Source organism: Mus pahari, chromosome 10, assembly GCF_900095145.1.
Source record: "Mus pahari chromosome 10, PAHARI_EIJ_v1.1, whole genome shotgun sequence".
Taxonomy (NCBI): domain Eukaryota; kingdom Metazoa; phylum Chordata; class Mammalia; order Rodentia; family Muridae; genus Mus; species Mus pahari.
Window position 1 is genome coordinate 100,786,310 of NC_034599.1, and position 23,630 is coordinate 100,809,939.

Below are 23,630 nucleotides of genomic sequence, written 5' to 3' on the forward strand. Positions count from 1 at the left end.
GTTCCAGGACAGCCAGGGCTACACGGAGAAACCCTGTCTCAAAAAACCAAAAGAACACACACACACACACACACACACACACACACACACACACACAAACCTGCTGTTAGCACCACCCCCCTCATCCAGGGCTGGAGACATGACTCAGTGGTTAAGCATACTGGCTGCTCTTCCAGAGGATCCAGGTTCAATTCCCACCCCCACCCCCCGCATGGCGGCTAACAACCATCTGTAACTCCAGTCCTAGGGGATCTGACCTCTGTGTATACCAGGCATGCACTGAATGCATAGACATACAAAAACACCCCTAATATACAAAAATATGCAATAAATGAATTAGCCCCTGGTCCCCAGTCGCACATGCACTTAGAGCCCAGCCAGGCTGCTCCTCCATACTTGGCACCGCACAGGCCTGCCTGCTCATGTGCCGTCCAACCCCAACCCCTCAGCGTTTGCCCAGGCTCTCTCCGCTGCCTGCTATATCTTCAGACTGTATTCTGGTTTCTTATTTGTAAAATGAGGGCATCACAGTTTCCACCTTACAGGTCAGCATAAAGTCTGGTTAAAATAATCCAACATGGGGCTGGAGAGATGGCTTAGTGGTTAAGAGCACTGGCTGCTCTTCCAGAGGTCCTGAGTTCAATCCCCAGGCCCCACGTGCCAGCTCACAACTGTCTTCAATTCCAGTCCCAGGGCATCCAACACCCTCACACAAGGATACATGCAGGTAAGACACTAATATACATTCAGAAAAAAAAAAAAAAGATAATCCAATGTTCTTGCCCCAGTGTGCACCATTCAAGTTCTGAGTTTTATAGCCCTTCTGCTTGGGCATAAGCTATCTTTCTGGGGCCTGACACCTAGTAGGACTTGGGAGACTGAGGTCCTGGCTCTGAGTGGCACATGCCCCAGGAGAGGAGCTCACTGAGCTGCTGCATTTCTGAAAAGCTCTGTGGATACAGCCCCAGCAACCTCTGATCTGACGGGTGGACCTTAGCGTTGAGCTCTGTAGTGTGCATCCCAAGATCTATTTCTGCCCGTCTCAGGGTTTCTGGTGGTTAGATGGGTACCAGGGCAGCCTCATCCTCCCCCCCCCCAGGTTGCTGTGCAACCTAACCTGGGGTGTTCTCAGCTCCAGTGCAGGTAGGGTTCCCCGAGATTGATAGCTAGTAATACAGATCAGTTGTTTGGGGTCCAGTGCCTAGCTGGACACTGGACACTAAGCTCGACTCTTGGCTAGACACTAAGGAAGGACAGGCAAAGGGCTCAGGCATCACCAGCCCGAATCTGCTCTGTAAACTCACAGAACTCAGCCTTCACTGACTTCAGGAAGGACCGAGGGACTTAACTGCCTCAACAGGTGAGACTGTTTCTGGAAAGCAGGGCGCGGGGTGGGAGCCTTTAGTGGGTGAAGGAAAGATGGGCTATTGGGATCTCTAAAGAACTGATCTGTGTCCTGTCCTGCTGGGTCTTAACTTCACCTGCACAGGGACCTGTGTAGGCACACTGCGCCCCAACAATGGCACCTGTTACCCAGACTAAGAGTGGGGGGACATCTGGCCTGCCTGGCTCTTCCAGATGCTGCCCCTGGAGAAGGCTGTAGAACTGACAGAACCAGGACACTTCAGTGGCTGCCTCTGCTCTGAGAAGCAGAATCCCTAGGGAGACTCAGGCCCTGGAAAAGCGGCCACCCGGCCAGGCCTGCCTTCCAGAGGCCAGGGCTGCTTGAAGCCATCTCAGCTGGGCCCTAGAGAAAGTTAGCTCAGTTCAAACTCCCAGCAAGACCAAAGTAACCTCCTCCTGTTTGTCTCGCTCTCTGAACTAAATTAGCCTTTACTGACCACCTACGGGACCGGTAGGCAGTTATCTAGAGACATGAGGCCCAAAGGATTTAAAATTGTTCCACTTCACATTCCTGGCTATAAGGCCCAGCAGTCATTTTAGATTCCATGCCTCTGCATCAGCTCCTGCCTGCCTCCAGGTGCCTGTCCTGTTTGAATTCCTGACCTGCCCTTCTGTAATCGTAACTTTTATTCTTCTAATGTGATTGTCACCTCAGAGGCTCACTGCCTCTGTCTGCTAACCTAGGTCTAGTCTGGGAAGCGTCCGGCCTCCGTACAATCTTACCTAGGCCTACAATGTTCTCAGCCTCTGAGACTTGCTGCGGAATAAGCTCACCCTTTCTAGTTTTTGCTGAACTCTGGCTGGCTGGTTCAATTCCTCTGGCTCAAAGCTCCCCTCCAGGCTGACTTCTCTCTGCTTTCTCTTGAATGTCTCTTCTTGGCCTCAGACTGACTCTGGCAACCTGTTCTAATTTTCTGGCTCCTTCTCATTCTCTGGCTCGGTGTATCTCCACCTGTGTCTAGCTTGTTCTTTCTCCAGCCTGTCTGTAAAGCTCTCTGGAAACACTGCCTCCTTCTCCCTCTCTGGGCTGTTCTACTTTCCCTTTCAACTCTACTGTACTGTCTCATGAACTCTCCTGTATCCTGTACTGTATTCTCTCCTTCCTGTGCTGTACGTCTCTCCCTCAAGTAGCTTTCCCTCTTCTCATGAGAGTTGGGCGTATCCTATTTTGTCCAATCTTTCTCAGATCTGTCACTTTGTCTGCCACTCAATTAGAAGTCACTTTCAAACATGGGTGTTTCCTTCTACAAACTAACTTTACCTTCCTTGTTTGGGATTAAAAGTGAGTACTAAGAGTGTGTCTGTATTCCAGCCAGAGGGATTAAAGGTGCTTACTAAGGGCTGAGCCACACCCTAACTACAAACAGGTTCAAATATCCTACAACACCCTTTCCTCAGGGATGGACTACGAAGTGAATCTGTAAGCTGAAATAAATCCTCTCCTCCCCAGGCTGTGCTTGATTATGGTGTTTTATCACAGCAATCAAAACCCTAACTAAGACAGAGTGCCTCAGGAGACCAGGGGAGCAGGCTTGAGGTACACAGCTAGTCCCTTCCAGAGTGGGAGCGCTCACTTAGTCTACTGAAGGAGTTCTGTTCTCCTCACAACTGTCAGGGCTTCAGATAGGACCACGATGTGGGAATCCAGAGGCCTGGTGCTATATTTGAGCTAATGTGCCCCATGCTGATTCATGAACCTAGCCCAGAGGGTTTTATGCCTCAAAATCCCTAGATAAGAGCTCTATTAGTGGTTCTCAACCTTTCTAATGCTGTGACCCTCTAATACAGTTCCTCATGTTATGGTGACCCCCAGCCATAAAATTATTTTCACTGCTATTTCATAACTATAATTTTGCTACTGTTATGAACCATGATGTAAATATCTATGTCTTCCAATGGACTTAGGTGACCCCTGTGAAAGGGTCTTTTGACACCCCCCCCCACAGTGGTATAGATAATCATAGAATCACCTCCCATTGGCTACAGGACTTTGAGAACAATGGAGGCAGAAAGTACTGAGCCAGGAGTCAAGTGCTATGGAACTCAAATAAGACCCTTGAGTTTAGCCATCCCTCTGGAGCCTGGCTTGAGAGATTGAGATTCTGACTCTCTGAATTTCACATGGCAGGATTAAGGCAGCTGTTGTGGGAAGGCTTGTGGGAAGCCATGTGGGACAGCTCTGGCAACTCCTGCTCCCGTTCCGACAGGTGGCTCTTAGCACTGAGTTCTGCAAGAGATGGCTCAGGACATAGCTATCAATCCCCGAGTCTCTGACGGTCAGATGGGCTTCAGTGGCAGCCTCAGACTCTCCCAGTGTGCTGTGTAGACTTCTGCTAAGGAAGAGGCAAGATCTGGAGTTAGATACAAGTCTTGTTATAGTTCACTCTTTTTAGTACCAACAAGTCCCCGAGGCTTCATCCAACGTATATCAAGGGGATTTGTGTCCAACCTGCCCTCCTGGTCCTAGGGAATCTGAGCTCTGTCCTCAGCTTCTCTTAAACCCAGAATGGCCACTGGAGTTCCAGAAGCTCTTCACATGACATCTGGTTTAAGATTGTGGCTTCAGGACAGCCACGCCTTGACCAAGAGGGATAACTTCCACACAGCCCCTTAGTCCTCATCCTGAGTGTAGTCTCTGCCTCAGACTGGCCAGGAACAAGATCCAAAGGTACCAGTTGGCTACTCCAGCTTTGAGAGCCAGGATGCTAAGATCCTCAGGGACAGGACCACCAAAGAGAAACTGACAGGAACAGGATGCCATCTATCAATTCAAAGATAGAGTGGTGATTCAGTCCTACCCAAGCCGAAGATTGCTGGGGTGAATGGAAAGAGCCCAGCTATCCACTGACATGGAGGTGTGGTCAGGCTTCCTGCTTCATCACAGGCTGTTGTGCCTGTAATGGCATGCACATATGGGGAGAGTGTGCCTTCCTCACACTCCAGTGGTGCCAGGCCAACCACACAACTCCATGAGAAGCCAGGACCAAGATCAGGACCCAGGTAGACCTCACATAAAACACTGATCAAAATTTCAACTGTAAAGGAAGCGTTTGTTTCACCTTACAGGTACAGTCCATCCCTGGGGAAAACCAGGGCAGAGGTTCATGTATAAATCCTGAGACAGACACTGGCACACAGACCACAGTGGAACATTGCTTACTGGTTTGTCCTAGGCTCACACTCAGCTACCATTCTAATGCATCCCAGGTCCACCTGCCTAGAGATGGTACTTCCCACAGTGGACAGGCCCTCCAACATCAATTAGCAATTAAGAAAATATCCCATAAGTATGAATGCAGGCCAATCTGATGGAGACGATTCTTCACTTGTGGGTTCCTCCTCCCAGGGTGTCAAGTTGCACTGTCCATGGACCCCTTTCTCTCTCTGTATCCTTGGCCACCATGAGGTGAGGCGCTTTCCTCCACGTCTCTGCCTGTAACATGCCCAACTCTAAGCTGAAACTCTGAGCCAAACTAATATTTCCTCCTTGTAAGGGATTTTCATATTTTCACAAAAATACAGTGATAGGCTCGCCGGGACAACTCTGAGTAAACGGAGTTAAGGCTAAGCCCGAGGAGCTGAGCTTAATCCCACAGAGTAGAAGCTGACTCCTACGAGCTTTCTTCTGACATCTGTGAACATGTTGTGGCATGGATGCACACACGCGCGCGCACACACACACACACAGAGTGTAATTTAAAAAAAATTAAAAAAAAATAAAAAATACAAAGTGGCTAAGAGCATCAGCATCTATATTAGTTTCCTACAGATGCTGTAAAAGATAACCACAGATTTTGAAACTTAAAACAACACACATGGGGCTGGAGAGATGGCCCAGTGGTTAAGAGCACCATCTGTTCTTCCAGAGGACCGGGGTTCAATTCCCAGCACCCACAATGGCAGCTCACACCTGTCTATAACTCCAGTTTCAAGGGACCTGACACCCTCACACCAATGCACATAGTTAAATAAATCATAGCATGTTTAAAAACAATACACACCACCACAATGACTGATGGCGGGGTGCTCAAACAAAGGTGTGGGCAGGACTACATTCTTTCCTGAGGCTCCAGGAAAGTTGTCTGCATTCCTTGGCTCTCGGATCCTTCCTCCTGTGCACACACACACACACACACACACACACACACACACACACACACACACGCTGACCTCCACAACCACACTCCACCGACTCCCTCCTGTAGACACCTGTGATCACGCTGCACGTTGTGAGCAACTCAGGACAATTTTCCCTTCTGAAGACCTTTAGTTACAAGTCTGGGAGGGAGGATCAGCTGGTGAATTACCTGCCAGACAAGCATGAGGACAGCCTAGGATCCCCAGCACCCACGCAGGAGCTAGGCATGGCTGCACGCACCTGCAACCCTGGTGCTGCGTGGAGGCAGGAGCCCTGGGGCTTGTGTAATTGGTGAGATCCAAGTCAGTGAAAGACCCTGCCTCAAAACACAAGGTGGTGGGGACTGGAGAGATGGCTCAGCGGTTAAGAGCACTGACTGCTCTTCAGAAGGTTCTGAGTTCAAATCCCAGCAACCACATGGTGGCTCACAGCCATCTGTAATGAGATCTGACACCCTCTTCTGGTGTGTCTGAAGACAGCTACGGTGTACTTAGATATAATAATAAATAAATCATTAGGCCGGAGCAAGCAGGCAAGCAGAGGTCCTGAATTTAAATTCCCAGCAACCACATGTTCACAACTATCAGTGCAACTACAGTATACTCATATACATGAAATAAATAAATAATTCTTTAAAACAAAATAAAAAACACAAGGTGGTGATTGAGACCTGTAGTCCCCATACGTAAGTATGTGTACACCCACACTCACTATCTTTTTTCCTATCTGCAAAGTCCTTTGTGCCATAGAAGGTAATAGTTCTGGGTTGGAGGATGAAGACATCAGTGTCTTCTTTGGTTGTCATCAGTGTCTTTGGTTGTCACTGCCTCCACAGTTGCTTTGTTAGTCTCTCAGAGCAGGGTTCATAAAGGGAGATCAGGCCACCATCCTAGTCGCCACCTTGACTAGGGGCTGTTTGAGGCCAGGAGCTCCAGGAAATCTGGCGCCTGCTCCTGCAGCCGCCAAGTACAGCCTGTTCCCCTGGCAGGAGCGCGGGGCGGGGATCAGGTGCACTGGAGCCCTCAAAGAGATTAGGCCTCGGCTTGAACAGCTGCCTGGCTCAGGCAAGAGGCCAGAACTCACAGTTTCCTCTCTCTGCTGACTGGAATATGTGAGCGCGGTCGTCACGTCAGATGGGGGGGCCACGCAGGAAGTTCTAGCCTCAAGTCTAGAAAAATGGATAGCCTGTCAGTTTGTTGGTGGACATTTACTGGACCTGAATGTGCCAGTCTTACAGGAGTTCCCAGTCTGAGATCGGAAGGTTTCTGAATTCAGGGGACAGATATTTAGGTAGGGCACGGACAGAGATATGGGTAGGGGAAAGCTAGAACAGAGAGTCACGGCAGGTGTGTTAGAATTTTGCAGGTACGGCATGAATTAGCTTTGGTGGGCAAGAGCCTTACTCCGGATGGATGCCCTGCTGGGGCTGGGGGGCTGGGGGGAGGTGTTCCAGAGAGGGTATTGCAGGGCAGCAGAGGTCCAGGGAAGGAAAGAATCTGAAGGTGGGTAGGGAGAGGGCAGGACAGGCTGCAGGGATTAAAGGACTTCCCACTTCAGCCCGGCAATTCACAGCCTTGCAAGTGGGAGAACCCTCTGTCCTGACAGCAGCTTACTTATGGGGCAGGGAGGGGCATCCTGGGGCCTTTCCCAGAGCTGTCCTCACCTTGCCTCTTCAGACAGCACTGCAGGACACAGAGACCATACTTAGGTCCTGGGGAATCCAGTTAAGGTTTAGAACAGAGGCTGGGAAGATGGCCAGGGTCCACAGAAATGAACATGCAGAAAAAGGTGTGTTTGGAGCTGGGAACACATTTTAGTAAGGTGGCTGAATAATCCCCATGGGATAACTCATGGGGAGCTACAAAGAGCATCCAACTAAGCCGGGCGTGGAGGCGCACACCTTTAGTCCCAGCACTCAGGAGGCAGAGGCAGGCAGATTTCTGAGTCTGAGGCCAGCCTGATCTACAGAGTGAGTTCCTGGACAGCCAGGACTATACAGAGAAACCCTGTCTCGAAAAACCTTTAAAAAAAAAAAAAAAAAGCATCCAACTGTGAGGCGAGACCACAGTTACTCCACCTGCTGGAGGGGATGGAGCCTGGAAGGCCCGGTGTGCACCGAATCCTCCTGCACTGGCCTCTGAAGGATTCCTGGACTTGGGCCGAGCTTCTGGCTAATATCAGAAGAAAGAGGAAGACAGCATGGAGCCTGGCTTTCCCAGAGTGGAGTCACTGGCTGCCGTGGCTTGGGCCTCAGGTACTCAGGCCCTAGTGAGGAGAACCAGTGAGGGGAGGAGGAGGCTACTCCTGGCAGCTCCATCCCAGAGGGCAGTCACCGGAGCCCAGGCCTGAACTCCTGCCATCTTTCCCTTGCTGAGTGAGGTGTCTCGGCCTGCCTCATGTCGGTGCTGAGCCTGATCCAGAAGAGCACAGGACCTTCCCTCTCTGTCCTCAAGGTAACAGAAACACCCACAATACACCAGGAAGATCTCACCTCCACCCTCTACAGTCCTGAAGGTTTGAAGGCCAAAGCTGAATACAACAAAGTCATCGACCCAAGGTCACACCTTGGTAAGGGACAGACTCGAATCTAAACCTGGGTTGGTAAGGCTCCAGCGTGGCTATGCAGTGTCTAGCCAAATGGAGCGGGTAGCTACAGTCTGGAGGCCTGCCTGGCCACTCTACTTGGCTTGGACTTGGTATCCCAGGGGAGTCAAGCCCCACATTTTTCTGGGAAGGAAGTTGTCCCAAGGGTGGCTCCTGCTCCAGTGACCCCAAATGCTCCTCCACTGTCACTCCCCACCATTGTTCTCTCTTGGGTGTCAGACCATGGTCTTACCTCAGAAACAGGCCTAAGGCCAGGAGGGAAAAACCCCGCAGGGAATCAGCACTGAGTGTAACCACACTGTGAGGGAAGAGGGCAGCAGCCTGCTGTGAGGTCAGGGCAGCAGCCTGAGACGTCTGAAGAAAGACAGAGCCAAAGGGCAAAGGCAAGAGAGAGGAGGCAATGTTCATACAGGCTTGGGCAAGCAAGGTTTAAATGGCAGCGGAGGCTCAGGAGGTGAGGAGCCTTACTCTGGTTGTACCTGACATTACCCTCCTGGGTTCTTTCTGGAACAGTCATGAGCAAGAGACCAGGCTCCTTCCTTCAAAGGAAAACAGAGGCAGCTTAAGGGCCACATATCTAGGGCTGGACATAGGGTAGGTCACCAGGGCCATATCCTGGGGCTCTGAGACCTTCAGTGTAATCTCCGCCAGCACAGATATACCCCTCACCCACAGCAGCAGGCATCACTTAGACCAGATGAGCCCAGAAATAGACTAAGAACCTAGCTTCCTTTCTCAACCTAGCTGCTTCGTACAGTGGGACTTTAGGCAGGCCTTACGGCCTTGACCATCTGTGGGCTTTCAGACACCAGCATGCATGTTCTACTTTGCTGATCTAGCACAGAATGGAATGAGGCTATTTCCTGCACTGACCCTGGACGTTGAAGAATCCGCTTCTCACAGAAGTTGGATTCATGAGGTCCAACTGCCAGGACTCCGCCCTGGAACTCAGCTGTCTTGGCTCCGGCAGGGCTGTTGCCATCAGAGCACACTGCCACTGGCAGTTGTACCTTAGGTCAGGCTCTTGCAAATGCTGAGGCAGGGGGAGAGCCAAGTGGAATGGGCTTGCTTAGTCTCCTACACACCTATGAGCCACCCAGAAACAGTCTCGTGTCCACACTCACCAACCGGACGGGCTTCCCGTTGCGGCTGACAACAGGCTGGTCTTTGGGTCTCCTGGAAGCTGGGGAATCTACCCAGAGCTGGAGTGAAGGTCACAATTCAGTGCCCAGACTTGGTTGGGTGCACCAACCAGGGAGGCATACATGGGTTACTCAAACTCCAAATTTGAATTTTCACATTTGGAAAGGGCAGTCAGTAAAAGCAAACAAAGTCCTGTGGGGTTTTCTTCTACCCTACTGTCTCAAACCTAAACTTACATGAATGTAGGTATGTAACCCTAAGATCATGTGTCAAAGACCCTCAGTCCCATCCTCATCCTCAGATGTGGTCTCCATGTTTAGCCTAAGCCTGTAGGGTTTGTGATGTCCCGCGTCCACTCTGCCACCCTATGGGAAGCTGTAGGACACCACGGGGGGCGGGGGGGGTAAGGGAGTGCAGTCTGAGGTCCCAGGGACAGCAGGAGATGGCTTGTGGGTCCCTGGACCTGCACGGAGGCTGGGGTTGTATGGTTCTCAGGCTCTTGGGCACCCAGGCGCTCTGAATGCTGCGGGAGAGCTGAGAACAAGAGTGGGGGCCCTCAGTCTGGATCTAGCCTGGGGCTGACGGGGAAAAGAGGGGAGAGTCCTGGCTGGGTCCTGCGGGGAGGAGAAAGTTCTTGGCTTGTCAGTGGCTGGCTTGGCTTGGGCTTGGTGGTCCGGGGGTGGGGGTGGGGGGGGGGGGGAGCACAGAGAGGCTTGTTTAGGAGATTAGATGCAGCTCCATTGGCTTCTCTATGGCTCCCCACGGCTCATCCCAGTGAAAAGAGGCAGTCCATGGTTTTAAGGCATTTATTGTCATGGCAGAAAGTGGATGAGTAAAACCGTGCCCCACTTCTCGGGGGTTGGGGGGCCTGAAGTTAAATACCTTTTGCAGGGAGGAGTGTCTGGGAAGGGGAGTTTATAGTTTAAGCCTCCAGGCCTTTAAGTATTTCATAAAATGGAGATCTGTCTTGAGCCTTCTGTGGAGGGGCTTGGGGCGTTGCCCTTATGTGACTGATGGTCACAAATCTATGGAGGGCTGTGGCCTCCCGTCAGGAGCCTAGTGTCTGAGAACCAGGCAAAATGCCTGCCGTTCCTCAGGGCCTCTGGGGTTTCCAACCTCAGCTCAACCAGGAACCAAGCTGCCTTTCACAACCCTACATAGGCCCAGTCAAGGAAGAGAATGGAGGCATTCCCAGGCTGGAGCATCTGGACGGCGTAACCAGGGTGGGCTATTCTGTGCAGGCTCTACAGTGTCCAAGGCCAGGACTGGGCCTCCCATCCCCTATCCCTATCCCATGCTGTCCTTACACCACACAGTCTGCTTGACTTGCTGCAGAAGGGAGCGGCTCTCAGGCTTAGTCCTACATGGGAACAAGGGCCCATAAATGTTAATAACAAAATACTGGTTCATCATTTATTGCTCTCTCAAAACTTTACTAGCCATCCTTCCCAACATCTTCATAGCAATTTCACCAAGAGGACACCAAGTACCTGCTACACAGAGGGGACAGAGCCAGGCTGGAAACCCAGCTCTTGGGTCTCTGTTCTTTGCTGCCCCAGGAAGAACATTCCATCCTTGTTTCCAAGTCTCCTAGAAACACCCATCATGGGGAATCACAGAACCATGGCCATGCCAGGGGCCCAGAACAGCGCTGTTCACCTCCCCCTGAGCAGCACTCCACGTAGAGTAAGCCTGCCGCCCAGCAGGCTAGAATCCTGGCCAGGTGTTCATAGCCACACTATGAAGCAGACGTCTGGACATGCAGGAACCGGGGCCTGAGGAGACAGGATGAGCATTTGGGTAGCATCTAAGCTCTGAGAAATGCACACGTGATGTGGTGGGGGCTGGGAGAGCGCACAGAAGCGATCTGGCTACAAGAAAGGTCTTACCTCCCACAGAGGTCTTCACGGACTCCCACAAGACCAAGGTGCAGGTCCGGATGGCTCTGAAGCCAACTGCTGACAAGCTCTGGGTGTCTTGGGTCCACTTCTAAGAAGACGCTTCTACATGAAGAAGAAATGGGTCAGCTCAACGAAGCAGGGCCAGGACCTGGTTGTAAGAGGCATGGGCTCAATGACTGCCAAGGTTTGTCGATTACACAGTGGAGGGGGAGGAGGCTGGTCTCCATACCCAGAGGTATTCAAGAGCCTGGGTGCCAAGGTCAAGATGTGGGTGATGATGTCCATGCCTTCGTCACCACCATCCAGGGCCACCAGATCTTCGTAACTGAATGGGAAAACAGTGGAAAGTGAGTGGCTGGGGGAGGGGCGTGTCAGGTGCTGAGAAGCCAGGCAGGCCTTCACAACGGGCCCTCTGGGACTCAGACTTGGGGCTGAGAGGTAGCCAAGGCTCCATCAGCAAGCGGTTCCTATGTGACAGCAGCTTCTGGTTCCCTCATCTCTCACGCAGACAGCACCCCAGAGCAGGGCTGGATGGACATGCTGAGTCCCACTGACAAAGGCAGCTCCTGCTCTCGATCTGAGGGTATTTAAAGATGATCTTGACTAAGCCCAGGAATGAGGAGCCAGCCCCATCCCGTATCACCCATGCTTAGGTAGAGACGTGGTTACATTGGGTTTTCCGTCCATGTGAACACAGGCTGGCTTTTCCACAGCCAGAGGAGGCTTCAGTGCTGGCTTTCTCACCAAGTCACTGGTGGGACCTTTAACAGGGCATCTTCCCTCTCTAGGCCTCGGTCTTGTGTAAAATGGCACATCTCTGTGAGCACCTTCTATCGGCCTCGCTGTGCCCAACACTAAGTCCTCACCATGGTCCCACAAGCACTGCCACTCACTCCTCTTACAAGGTGGGAAATAGAGGTTCTGAGAGGCTAGGGGCCTCCAGAGGTCAGAGCGCCAAGGTGACACCTTCCCCAGGAAGGCTGCAGGCCCTGGAGTGTACCCCTCAACCCTGCTGTCCCACGATGCACCATTTTCTCCAGATAAAAGGGCCTCCACCCCAACCAATCTTGCTAGAGCGTCTCTGCTGTCCCACCCACCCTGTACCTGCAGATCTCTGGAGCCAGCTGTTCCATGTCCTTGCGGAAGATGTAGGGAGGGTTGCTGACCACCAAGTCCATGGGGCCCCAGGGCAAAAGGTGCATGCAGCACTCCTCTGTGGGCAAAGAGGAAGATACATCATAGCGTGTGAAAGGTGGCAGCTCCGCTTGCCACCTTGTCCCTTAGGTAGCCCCTCTTTTCAAATCTCTCTTTAGACCTGATGAGGCAGACTCGAGGATTAGTAGCCAGAGTTAGCAGGCTGGCCTGGCCGGAAGTGGACATGATCAGACATGTAGCTGTTCACCTAGAATATCCATATTCTCTCTCCTCCCTGTCAAGGCCTCCTCATTAAGCCAAATTCAAATGCCACCTCCAGTAAGTCCTCCTTGATTGCAATGACAAAGGCAGGGCTCCTCAGCTCTACAGCCCCCTAGCCTTACCATTCTCTGCTTTATAACCAATACAGTCTGGATGTACAGGGAGGGCAGGCTTGCTGCCCTCAGACAACCCCTTATGGATGCTTTTGGATCCCTCTTGTACCAGATGCTAAGGCAGGTGTCTTAACGCTCGCACAAAGCTTGGGGGCTCCATGGATAACAAAAGAATCAGAACTGGAACTGGAAACCTGAAGACTCTGCAAAGCCTGCACGGACCAGGTGCCGCTGGACCACCTCATCCAGACCACGTGGGCAAGGAGGCCACACGTGCATTTTGGTTCTAAAGTTTTCTCTTTATTATTGTTGTTTATTTTGAATTTTTTTTGAGATGTTTTGCTTTATATCCTATGATGGTCTAGAAGTCACCATGCTCCCCAGACAGACCTTGAATTCACAGGAATCCTCCTGCCTCATCTCTGCTAAGATTACAGATATAAGCTACCATACTTGGCTCTCAACTGCTTTTCTTTGAACATGTTTACCTCTTCCCAGTAAATAAATCCGAGTTAAATTTATCAGGCATAGGGGATTCAGAAGATCCCCTCTTGCTTGTGGTTGAGCAGTGGTGGCACATGCTTTTAATCTCAGCTCGGGGAGGCAGAGGCAGGTGGACCTCTGAGTCATGGCCAGCCTGGTCTACAGAGTTCCAGGACAGCCAGGGCTACACTGAGAAACCCTGTCTCAAAAAACAAAAAAATAAAAAAGACAGATAAGAAAAGAATAGAAAAGAGAAGAGAAGAGAAGGAAAGCAAAGAAAGGAGAAAAAAGAGCTCATGGCTAGTCCCTTCATAGGTCAGGTCAGCCAAGGAGACAACAGCCCCTTGTCAGTCTGCAGCAAGCTTGGCAGGGTTGGTGGGAGCTGGGCCACGGGCTTGATTATTGGGAAACCCTTACCTTACCCCCATTTCTGCAGTGTCTCACCACCAGCAGCACCCCACCCCAAGATGTACAGGGGATGTACCTGAGGTTATATCAAGGCAGATGATCCGGATTCTGTCCTGCAGCTGAAGCCTAGAGAGATGGGGAGATGGTGCTGAGCGTAGTGTGCAAGCCTTGGCTACAAGGACCAGGAGGGAAAGGGAGCCCTTCTTGGATCAGCATAACCAAGGCTCACAGTCCACCACTCACAAACCCATGGGACCACTGCCAGGCTTCCTCACTGTGTCTCCCTCGAGAGCGAAGTAAGACATTAGTAGGTTTGTACTAGAATAAAGGTCAAGTTCAGGTCCCAGAGTCCACCTCCCCAGTGCTGGCCTTCTGGCCAGCCCAGCTCGCGTACCTCTGAGCATTCTCTTGGGTCAGACTAACAGCAGCTTCTTCCTTATCCACAGCAACGACTCGACTCTGCCCCAAGAACAAAGGAAGAGAGGTGGAGTTCTGGGGGATGCCTGTCTACAGATCTTCCCCTAGGTCCCAGGAGGAAAGGAATACATAACAAAGTTTTCCTGTGGTTAGACTCTAGCCAGACAGACAGGGATGGAAGTTAGAGGCTGTGACTATGCTGGGCTGGGCACATCTTCCTTATATGGCCACTTTCCCTCAATGCTTCTTACAGAGGGATATGGGGGACAGAATACCAGAAGGGACGGTAAGTGGCCACCTCAGTGGCTCAAGGCAGGTGAGAGGGGTGCAGAGATGGCCTACCTTGGGGAGCTGGCTCAGCAGGCTGAGAGCAATGGCTCCTGATCCACAGCCCACCTCCAGAATGAGGGGACCATCGTGGGCTCTCACTGCATGGGGCCTCTGGGCCACTTCCTCTAAAACCCATTCAACCAGTTCCTGGAAGGAAGAGGGCCAGGGTCAGAGTAGGTGCTGATCATCTTCGCTCCTGAGGAGCCTCTGAAAGAAGTCTAAGCAACTGGCTCCTACTGAAGACAGGTGGGAGAGAGCCAAGGCCAAATGATCTTTACGTCAGCAGGGACCCTGGGTGGGTCATTCTGTCCCTCCGTGCCTCAGTTTACACATCTGCGCAACCGAGTACTCCTCTTAGGAACACAGTAAAGAGTGATCGGAACCACAGACCTGATCTATCACCGGTAACTACATGCACAACAAATCCCACCTGTGCCCTTCCAGACATCTTCCCAGTTTTATACTCACAGAAATGCTGGGAACCCTATTTGACACCCAGTCTCCCTATGTGTGGTCCTGCTTCGAGAGCCTATATTAATCTGTTGGATCCTCAGCACAGGCTCATATAGACACTAACACTCAAGGGTCAAGGCCCTACCTGGCGCCTGCACTGTGGTTCACAGTGGTCAAGAACCAGGCTTGGAGTTGAGACCATAGTTCAGATGTACAGCACTGCCTAGATGTGTAAAGCCCTGGGGTCCACCCCAGTACCATGGGGGGAAAATAGAAATAAACCAGAGGTGCCCGGTGTGTCCTCAGCTTTCTCAGAGCTGAGGGTGAGAATTTCCCAGGAGATTCCTAGGCCCAAAGGACAAGCAATTCTCTTAATAGGGCAGGGACACAGCCCTGCCCAAGTCTTGCAAGTGGCTGTGGCACAAACTGAACATGGTAATGGGGCACCATGTGGTAAGAGCCTGTCTGGATGGTACCCAGGACATGGGGGGCGGGGGGACACTGTAGACACCATCAGCATGAATGCACAGAGCTTGGGGTCCGCTGCCCACACAGGCTGTACATGGTCATCGGCACTGGGGGAGCTGAGAGTGAAGGCTGAAGGTGGCCGCTGCCCCACAGCTGAAATGATTTTACCCAGAGAACAGTAGGGGTTCCAAGCACATAGCAAGGGGAGGGCAACATGGTCTCTTCTCAAAGACAAGCCCCTGGATATGAACAGAGGCCCCTTCAGGGCTCAGGGAACTGGGAGGGAAGCGGCAGGTGAGAGTCACTTTGAAGAAGTGAGCCCCTGTGGGGTGTGTGCTATCAGACCTGGAGGTTACAAACTGTGCCCCAAGTCAGACCTAGACACCCGTCCTCAATAAGCCAACAAAAAGAGCCAGGTTAAAAGCAGAAAGCAGAAGGTGGGGGTGGGGAGGATGGAAGAAAGGAGATGGATTCAACATGGCCACACTGAGAGGAAGGACAGAGAGATCCGCAAACCCTTCAAGCCTGTCTTCAGAGTCCTGAAGTGAGATCAAGATTTAAGTGGCCGGCGAGGCTGTGCGCACCGGAGCGGTCCAGGCCACGATGTGGGGCTGCCCACACTGACTCTCCGTTATCTGGGTTTCAGTCTTCTCATGCTCTCGGATGAGAACTGTGGTGTCTCTCTTGGAGGGAGACACACTCTCCCTCTGACTAGTGCATGAGATTTCTCTGAACATCCGTACTTCTTTAGGGTCCAGTTTCAATAGTCTGATGGAATGAGGGACACATCTTCATTTCGGTCAGACCAGTTGCATCTCTACAACCCAAGGATCTCTAACCTGTATGAAGATTGAGGACTAGGTTTGCCTCTCTTGTCATACTAAATCATGAGAAAATCTTGGGGTTGACCCATTAGCCAGGCCCAGGAGAGCAAATAGCACCAGGTCACCTAAGCCTGCTTTCCTTTGAAGTCTACCCTGCTGAGTCCCAAAAAAAAGCATTTGTCCTTCTAGGGCCCCAATCTCAGTGGCAATGCTCATTCACACCGAAGGAAACATGTCCCAGGCAGACAGAAGCTGAAGAGCTGGACCAGCCCTCCCTGTGTCAGGCCCCTCTGGTACTAAAGAGCTACTGCTCATGGGAAAGAAAACTTGGTTCAGTCCTGTGCCAGGCGTCAGTGGGGAACACTTGGGTGTATGCAGCACGCTGGGCTTATGAGCAGCAAAGAACTTGTAATCTAGGGCTGCAACCGAGAGGCTGTGGAACAGGCAGCAGGCTGAAAGGCAGAAAAATGGCAGCCTGTGTTAGGGGTGTAAGTTTCTATGGGTTTCCTGGCCACAAATGGCCCACTCTGGCTGGAGGATGACCCCTCAGCCAGCCCACACTGGCTAGCCACCTCACAGAGGCATCCCTGACCTCAGACACACACAGCATCTATGTAAACGGCCAGCTGGGGCAGGGTGTGAAGCTGACAGACGGTGGCGTCTTTCTTTCCTTTTACCACAGACCATGGAAAGCTCACTTCATTGGAGGACCATCTGGTGACTGTGTGGGAACTAGCTATGTTGAGACCACATCCAGGAAGTCTAGAAAATTCTTTCTTATGCAGTGGAGACCTTTCCTCTACCTAAAGCTGTTGGCTCTGAGCCAATCTAGCCACAGACCCAGGTCATCTGTTCCAACTGAATCCAGCAAGAATTCAAAACATGGTATGACAGAAGAGAAATATAGGACAGAGACAGGGAATGAATGGGCAGTTACTGGCTTTCCCTGGGGCCACTGCTCCAAATGGGACTGCACAATTCCTCGAGTTGGCCCCGGGGTCTCAGCAGGATACAAGGGCTTGCACTCTGTGTTAGGACCCTATCCTGCTGGGCCGACTCTCCAAAACAATTACAGCACAGAGCCTCTCCCAGGCCACACAGTCACAGCGCCAGACAGAGATGGAATGGCTCCCACCCTGACCTCGGGCTTCCCACTGTATATATCGCCACACTGGAGGCCTCACCACCCTCTCACCTCCTAGGGAAAACCAAACTCATCAGGCCGCAAGCCACTTGCAATTCTGCACTTCAGACTTTCACACCCACCATCAAAAACCGCCCTTTGATGGACAGAGACTCCAGACTCTGTGACCCCCCTTCCCCCGCACCCCTTCTCTCCACTCCCTACCACAGGCCACGTCCTCTTGATTTCTTAGTAAAGCACTCCCGTCTGATGTGGCTTCCCATGGGGGCAAACCTGATGAGTTCTCAGAAATGTCTGTACAGTGAGGCAGACCTAGCCTCCCAGCCAACCACAGCATCCTCACCCCCCCCTCCTCTGGCAGCAAAGCTGCCTTCCTGGCCCAGGTCCACTTCAAGTGGGTGGGTCACACAGGAGCTGAAAACCCACACCCCACACTCAGAACCCAAAAATACACAGGAGATACCAGGTCAGCTCCAAGGGGATGCCAAGGCCACCATGACAGCTGTCCCTCTATGTTCTGAACCTTAACAGTATCCGAGGATGGCAAGTGATCTCCTGGCCAGTAGTCACATATTTGGAAGAAGCTACCGGGCAATCTCCGAAAAGCCTGAAGATAATAGGCTACATCATGCTTGGAGTATCTGTCCCTAGCTTAGGTTATGCCAGTTCTAAATAGGATAGAGTCAGAAAGTTCAGGTGCTGCCTGTGGGTCCCCTGCCTTGACAACCCTGTAACTTCTCACAGTACTGCCACACAGTAAGGGGGTAAACCAGGTGATCAATAGATTTGGTTTTTTGGCTTTTTTTTTAATGTGTATATAGTATCTTGCCTGTATGTGTGTGCATGCAGTGCCTAGGAAGGTCAAAAGAGGGCATTGGATCCTATGGGACTGTAGTTAGAAATGGTGGTAAACCACTGTGTGGGTTCTGAGAACTGAACCTGGGTCCTCTGGTAGAGAAGCCAGTGCTCTTAACCACTGAGCCATCTCTCAAGATCAGAGGTTCAAGGGATGGAGATTAAAAGGGTGAAACGCAGGCAGCTCAAAGGCCACGCCTAGTAAAGGTGGAAGGGGACAGACTTTTCCCACGAATGTTTATGAGCCAGGATATCTTTCCAGAAATCAATCTTTTTCAGAGTCTAGTGCCCTCTGATTTTTCTCAGCATCCCCTCTTGCAACCCCACTTCACCCCAGAGTCCAGTCTCCAGCTCTCAGCTCTGCCATCAACAAAGTCAGGGGAAATCCAAGAGAAAACAGAAAAACATCTCTCACAGATCAGGCTGTGTCCCCAAGGGGCAGCATGCACAGGCCACACAACCACCAGTTCTCGTCATTTGAGGGACTGACAAAAGCAATCACCTGACCAGACCACCGAGTCACAGACAGCATGGCCCGACAGTCCATCATCTGAGTCCAGAGTAGACAGCAACCACCTGTAAGGTCACACTGCTCATGCCAGGCCTCCAGCAGAGCCCCCCTATGTTCCCCATGCCCTCTAAGTTGCTGAAGGCCACTTATTTCCCATGGGTTGAGTCTGCCATGGACCCATAGGACAGCTCCTAATGAACACAGTAAGTTGAGCACTACTTGAAGCATTCTCCGTCACTTCTGGTCACTGAGGCTGGGGCGGAGGCTTGGAATTTAAAGAGAGTCAATGGGAGGGGGCAAGAAGGATCCTCAATCATGGCTCAGTCAACCTACCCAGCAAGAAGACATATGTGTGAAAGGCACTGTGAATGGCAGTCATGGGGCCCGAGCGCCCCCTGGAGGAAGTCTGGGGGCAAGACGGGTGCCTTGAACCTTTTTTCTCATCTTCATCCTGTCCTAGAGAGATACTCACTTCTGTCTCTGGCCGAGGGATGAACACTGGAGGTGCCATCTTCAGATTGAGCCCCTGAAAGTCCCATTCCCCAAGGATATACTGCACCGGCATCCTGCAGGAGGGGTATCCAGGGAGTCATCAGCACGGCCAGAGCTGAACTGGGGACTAATGTGGCTAAGGCTATCCCGCAGGGTCCTGCCTGCAGTACCCTAGGACAAACAGACTAAACTTTCCCTTCTTTCAATTTACAACACCAGTCCCTCTCTTCCTACTGCCTTACCCCAACAGATCCCTCATCCTTAGACACTTTACTCCTCCCTGGCCATCATTTGGTGGAAGTGGTGAAGGATGGACCTCTGTAGAGTCCTCGGATCGGTCCACGGGTGCTTACCTCTGTAATCTATGGCGACACAGCTCCTGGATGCATTCCAATTGTTGAGGGGTCAGTGGCTTGGTCCAAAGTGCTGGTTTCAGGCTCTGAAACTGTTCCCACAGAGAATGTGAGTGGCTGGCTCCCTTGGTCTAGGGACACACACCCAGGTTTGTGTGGACAACGTCTGTCAACACTAGCCACTCAATCATCCCGGAACCTGCAGGGACCACACTGCAGTAGTTTGTTGGATGAATGAATACGTGTCTGCTTGAAACATTTGTTCAGCAACATCCCACCCGTCTCAAATAAGCAGCCTGATTGAGGCAAAAATTAAAAGGAAATGAAATGAAAAAATAAAACAACGCCCCTTCACTATCTGTTCCCCAGAGACCTCCTTCCTCCCTCTCCGTCCTCCCTGACATTACACTTAACTGTTTTGGCTCCAAGGACATGAGCCACGATGTACTCACTGGATTCCCGGGCCTCTGGGATACCTCTTTCCTCAAAGACCCGCGTCCAGTGATTAACCATCCCCGTGGCACTCAACAGCCCAGCCAGAGATGAATAAGTCTTCCATGAGTTAAAGGCCCAGCCCTGGGGGGCTCCCCTCCTTCCTCGGGGACCAGATAGAAGGGTCCAAAGTATTTGTCCCCAGAGCTTCATTCTTGGAGAAAGGCTTCCAAGCACCCGAGTCTCTCTTGTGCTGTCACTGAGGTAGGGGCTCAGGGTGAGCCCTGGGCTGGGCTGGGTGAAGAATCAGTCATGGGTTCCAGTCCTCCACTGTTTTGTTCCTCAGATGTTTCTGCTACCCTAAAGAAGGATGTGAAAACACTCAAAATGTGCCAGGAAAGGGTGTGCTTTTTAATCGCCTCCTGGATTATATTCATATCCTCAGCCAGCTATCTGATTCCTTCTTGTCTTGGCCAGTAATGTTTTGTTGTTTTTGCACCGGCAGGGCTCTGTAGCCTGTTAACAGTCAAGGTTTAGGTTTGGGAGTAGGTTAGACCTATGTCACACCCCAGCGTGAGTGGGCGCAGTCGAATCGTTGTTTCTGACTTCCAGTTAGTTCTTAATGTGGGAGAAATAACATTAGCTTTCTGGAGAGTGGTGCCTTGACCAACGACTCTCAGGGGCCTGGAGGACCTTTGGGACTCACTAACAGATGGCAGGGGACTGCCGTGTTCAGGAGCTTTGCTTGTGATATTCCGTATTGTTTAGAAGCTGAAACTTTGCCTCTATTTTAATCCATAATCCCCTGGGCATTGGCATAAATCGAAGGCTGAAAAATGAACAATGTTACGCTTAAGTTAGCATAAACAAGTTATCTGAAAACTTAAAATCTGTGGTCTCCTCTACTTCCAAACTAAGTAAGGTCCAAACTAAGATTTGCTGAGAACCTGCTAACTGCCATAGCCTCTTAGACAGGGAGGGCTCCAGAAAAGGGAAGCAACTTGCCCATCGTAACTCAGGTAGAAAATACTCCGGGCAGAACACAAATCCGGCTCTGCTAGATTCCTGACGCAACTGGGTCCACCTGTACCCAGCTCCGGAAGGAATCTCCAAGCCTTGACACAGCCTCCATCCCAAATCCGCAAACACATTAGCAACGACTCAAAAGAGCGCGCCCTCTCTCCACCCCTGAATGCGAGGGAGAGGGCCATCCCTGTCTGAAAATCAACGTTGCGGCCCATGCATTCCCATCCCGATCTCCTGCCCTGGTGCATACCTGCCAGAGGGCATGCACGCTCGCTCGCCCTGCCCACACATGGGCACCAGAGAACAGACCCAGGGTCAGCCCCCCGGATGTGCGTAATCTGCAGTGCACTCCGTCGGCGCCTTGCTTCCGCCTCGGTGCTGTTGAGAAAGGGCTCCGGTGAGCCGCGTCTCCTTGGTCTAGGGTTCCGAAAGTGGCCGGGTTCCCCTTTTAAGACTGTGGGATGGATGGTGAGGAGGCTCAACTGCAGCCCCGCTAAGGGGAAGTACAGGGATGTGAGAGATGCTCTGCGGGGTCCCAGACCCACTAGTCTTCCTTAAGGTCTCAACAGAGATGTGGCTCCAGCCTGCGGTGATTGCTTGAAGTAAACGTTTCCATATCCAGCTGGGGCGGTGTGTGGGCAAAAACAAACCGCGAGGGTGTCACCCACGTGGGCTGGGTTTGAGAGCCAGATTTTGGGGGGCGGGAGGTGGGTGTGTAAGCTAGGTCTAGCAGCGTGTGGCTGGGTTTCAGCGTTTGGGGGCAGTCTCTGTTTTTGGAAAGGGACCCAGTATCTAAGGACCCTCCTGACCTCACACGCACATAGACTTTGGAACAGATAGCAAAACAGCGAATACTAGAGAACTGGATTTACATCCTGATTCTGTTGGCAGCTCGTTGTTTAACTTTGTTTAAATGGCCAGACTTTCTAGGCTTTAGTTGTGTCTTTTGTAATATTCATAGCAAGACCTGGTTGTGCGGGTACGTAATCGCAGCTACTGGAGAAGCTTACGCAGGGGATCATACATTCAAAGCCATCCTGAGTAATTTAGTAAAAACCTGTCTCAAAATTTAAAAGGTAGGACGGGACCTTGAAGAGATGGCTCAGCAGTTAGGAGCACATATTGCTCTTGCAGAAAACTGGGTTTCAGTTCCAAGCACCCATGTACACATACCCATCCAAACATACATACTCATAATTTTAAGAAATAAAATAAAATGTTCAAAAATAAAAAAAAAATAGCTCATGGGGTAGCTCAATTGATGTGCTCACCTAACATTCACACAACTCTGGGTTTGATGTAATACTTATAAATCCCAGTCTTCAGCAGGTGGAGGAATGGAAACCAGCTCCTCTTTCAAGGCCAGACTGGGCTACATGAAACCCCGCTTCAAAAAAGTAAAAAAAAAAAGAAAATACTGGAGTAAAAGGGGAGAGGGGCTGGGATTTGGGTGTACTGGTACACACCTATAAGTCCCAGTACAAGGGGGTCTGGAGAGATGGCTCAGTGGTTAAGAGCATTGGCTGCTTTTCCAGAGGACCCAGGTTCAATTCTGAGCATCTACAAGGAGGCCAACAGCAATCTGTAACTCCAGTACCAGAGGATCCAACGCCCTCTTCTGGCTTCCTTGAGCACCAGACACATATGTAGTGCACAGATAGGTGGGCAGACAAAACATCCTCACATATGAAATTAATTCATTAAAAATTAAACCCAAGCACCCAGGAGGTGGAGGATTGCCTTGGTTCAGGACCAACCTGAGCTACATAGTAAGTATCGGGCCATCCTGGGCAGCACACAGTCTGTTTAGGGGATGGGGTGGGGGTAGTTTTAAATGGTTGGGTCTTTTTCTTTTCTTTTCTTTTCTTTTTTTCGAGACAGGGTTTCTCTGTGTAGCCCTGGCTGTCCTGGAACTCACTTTGTAGACCAGGCTGGCTTCAAACTCAGAAATCCGCCTGCCTCTGCCTCCCAGGTGCTGGGATTAAAGGCGTGCGCCACCACACCCGGCCCTGAGATGAATTTTGCTGTGGATGGAAGCTATTATGAGAAGAATAGGTGGGCTATCACGCAGATAATTCTCTTCTCAACATTTCTGCACTGAAGTCTCCATTTCTAGCCCCATAGTTGGAATCACTTACCAAAAACGCCCTTGTACCAAAACATCAGAGTTCCTATATAAGCAGGAAACTGAGACAAAAAAAGAGAAGCAGTTTGCTGTTCAAGGTCATAAATTCAATAGATGGTCAAACTGAATTCATTTTAGGTTTCAAATACTCCAGGTCTGGTGGTGCTCTCACCAAATCTCTGTACCTATGTTTTTTGCGGCTTACAAGTCTGCCCCAGTGCGGGTGGAGGTGTCCAGGAGCCAGAATTCTGGTCCAGAGAGGGCCTGACTATCTACGGTCCACTGCCTAACTTCCGGCAGGCCACCAGGGTCAGAGGTAGTCTCAGAGAGAATCTCTTTTAGCTGTCCGGTTTCAGGTCCGAGCTCCCGCTGGGAGCGGAGCTATATCCGAGCGAGAGGCGAGTGAGCCAATGCTGGTCGAGCTTTAGGCGCGGCAGCCAATCAGGGTCCGGAGGCGCGGAGGGGGGCGGGCTAGGAGGCAAGGCACTCGGGCTCCTGGGGATCCCCTGAGGCTGCTCATCCCAGCCCCACCCCCTCCGTGGTCCGGGCCCAGCCCACCCCAGCTCAGGTTGTCAGCCAGCGCAGGCTAA

At 51.4% G+C, this 23,630-nt stretch overlaps 1 protein-coding gene across 2 annotated transcripts; it reads right to left on the reverse strand.

Moving 5' to 3' along the window:
• Positions 1-10,701: 10,701 nt before the first annotated feature.
• On the reverse strand, positions 10,702-21,246 carry Hemk1 (HemK methyltransferase family member 1). Of its 2 annotated transcripts, none has more exons than XM_029543836.1 (11): positions 21,166-21,246; positions 19,872-20,249; positions 19,458-19,549; positions 19,085-19,178; positions 14,370-14,504; positions 14,005-14,069; positions 13,687-13,736; positions 12,295-12,403; positions 11,420-11,515; positions 11,179-11,292; positions 10,702-11,064 (listed from the first exon to the last, which is right to left on the reverse strand). In XM_029543836.1, the coding sequence occupies exons 2-11, from the start codon at positions 20,100-20,102 to the stop codon at positions 11,028-11,030; spliced, it is 1,023 nt and encodes a 340-aa protein (XP_029399696.1). In that variant the 5' UTR covers positions 20,103-20,249; positions 21,166-21,246; the 3' UTR covers positions 10,702-11,027. The 2 variants fall into 2 exon arrangements, with proteins under 2 accessions (XP_029399696.1, XP_021063200.1); XM_021207541.2 differs by having other exon boundaries at positions 21,170-21,189.
• Positions 21,247-23,630: the final 2,384 nt, after the last annotated feature.

Bases quoted from the DNA above. Each gene is read 5' to 3' on its own strand.
- Hemk1 (XM_029543836.1), bottom strand. From the start codon at position 20,102: ATGAAGCTCTGGGGACAAATACTTTGGACCCTTCTATCTGGTCCCCGA. The intron at 19,179-19,457 runs GTAAGCACCCGT...CCCCTCCTGCAG, and splicing joins TGTCGCCATAGATTACAGAG to GATGCCGGTGCAGTATATCC. The intron at 12,404-13,686 runs GTACATCCCCTG...CTTTGCCCACAG, and splicing joins CTGCCTTGATATAACCTCAG to AGGAGTGCTGCATGCACCTT.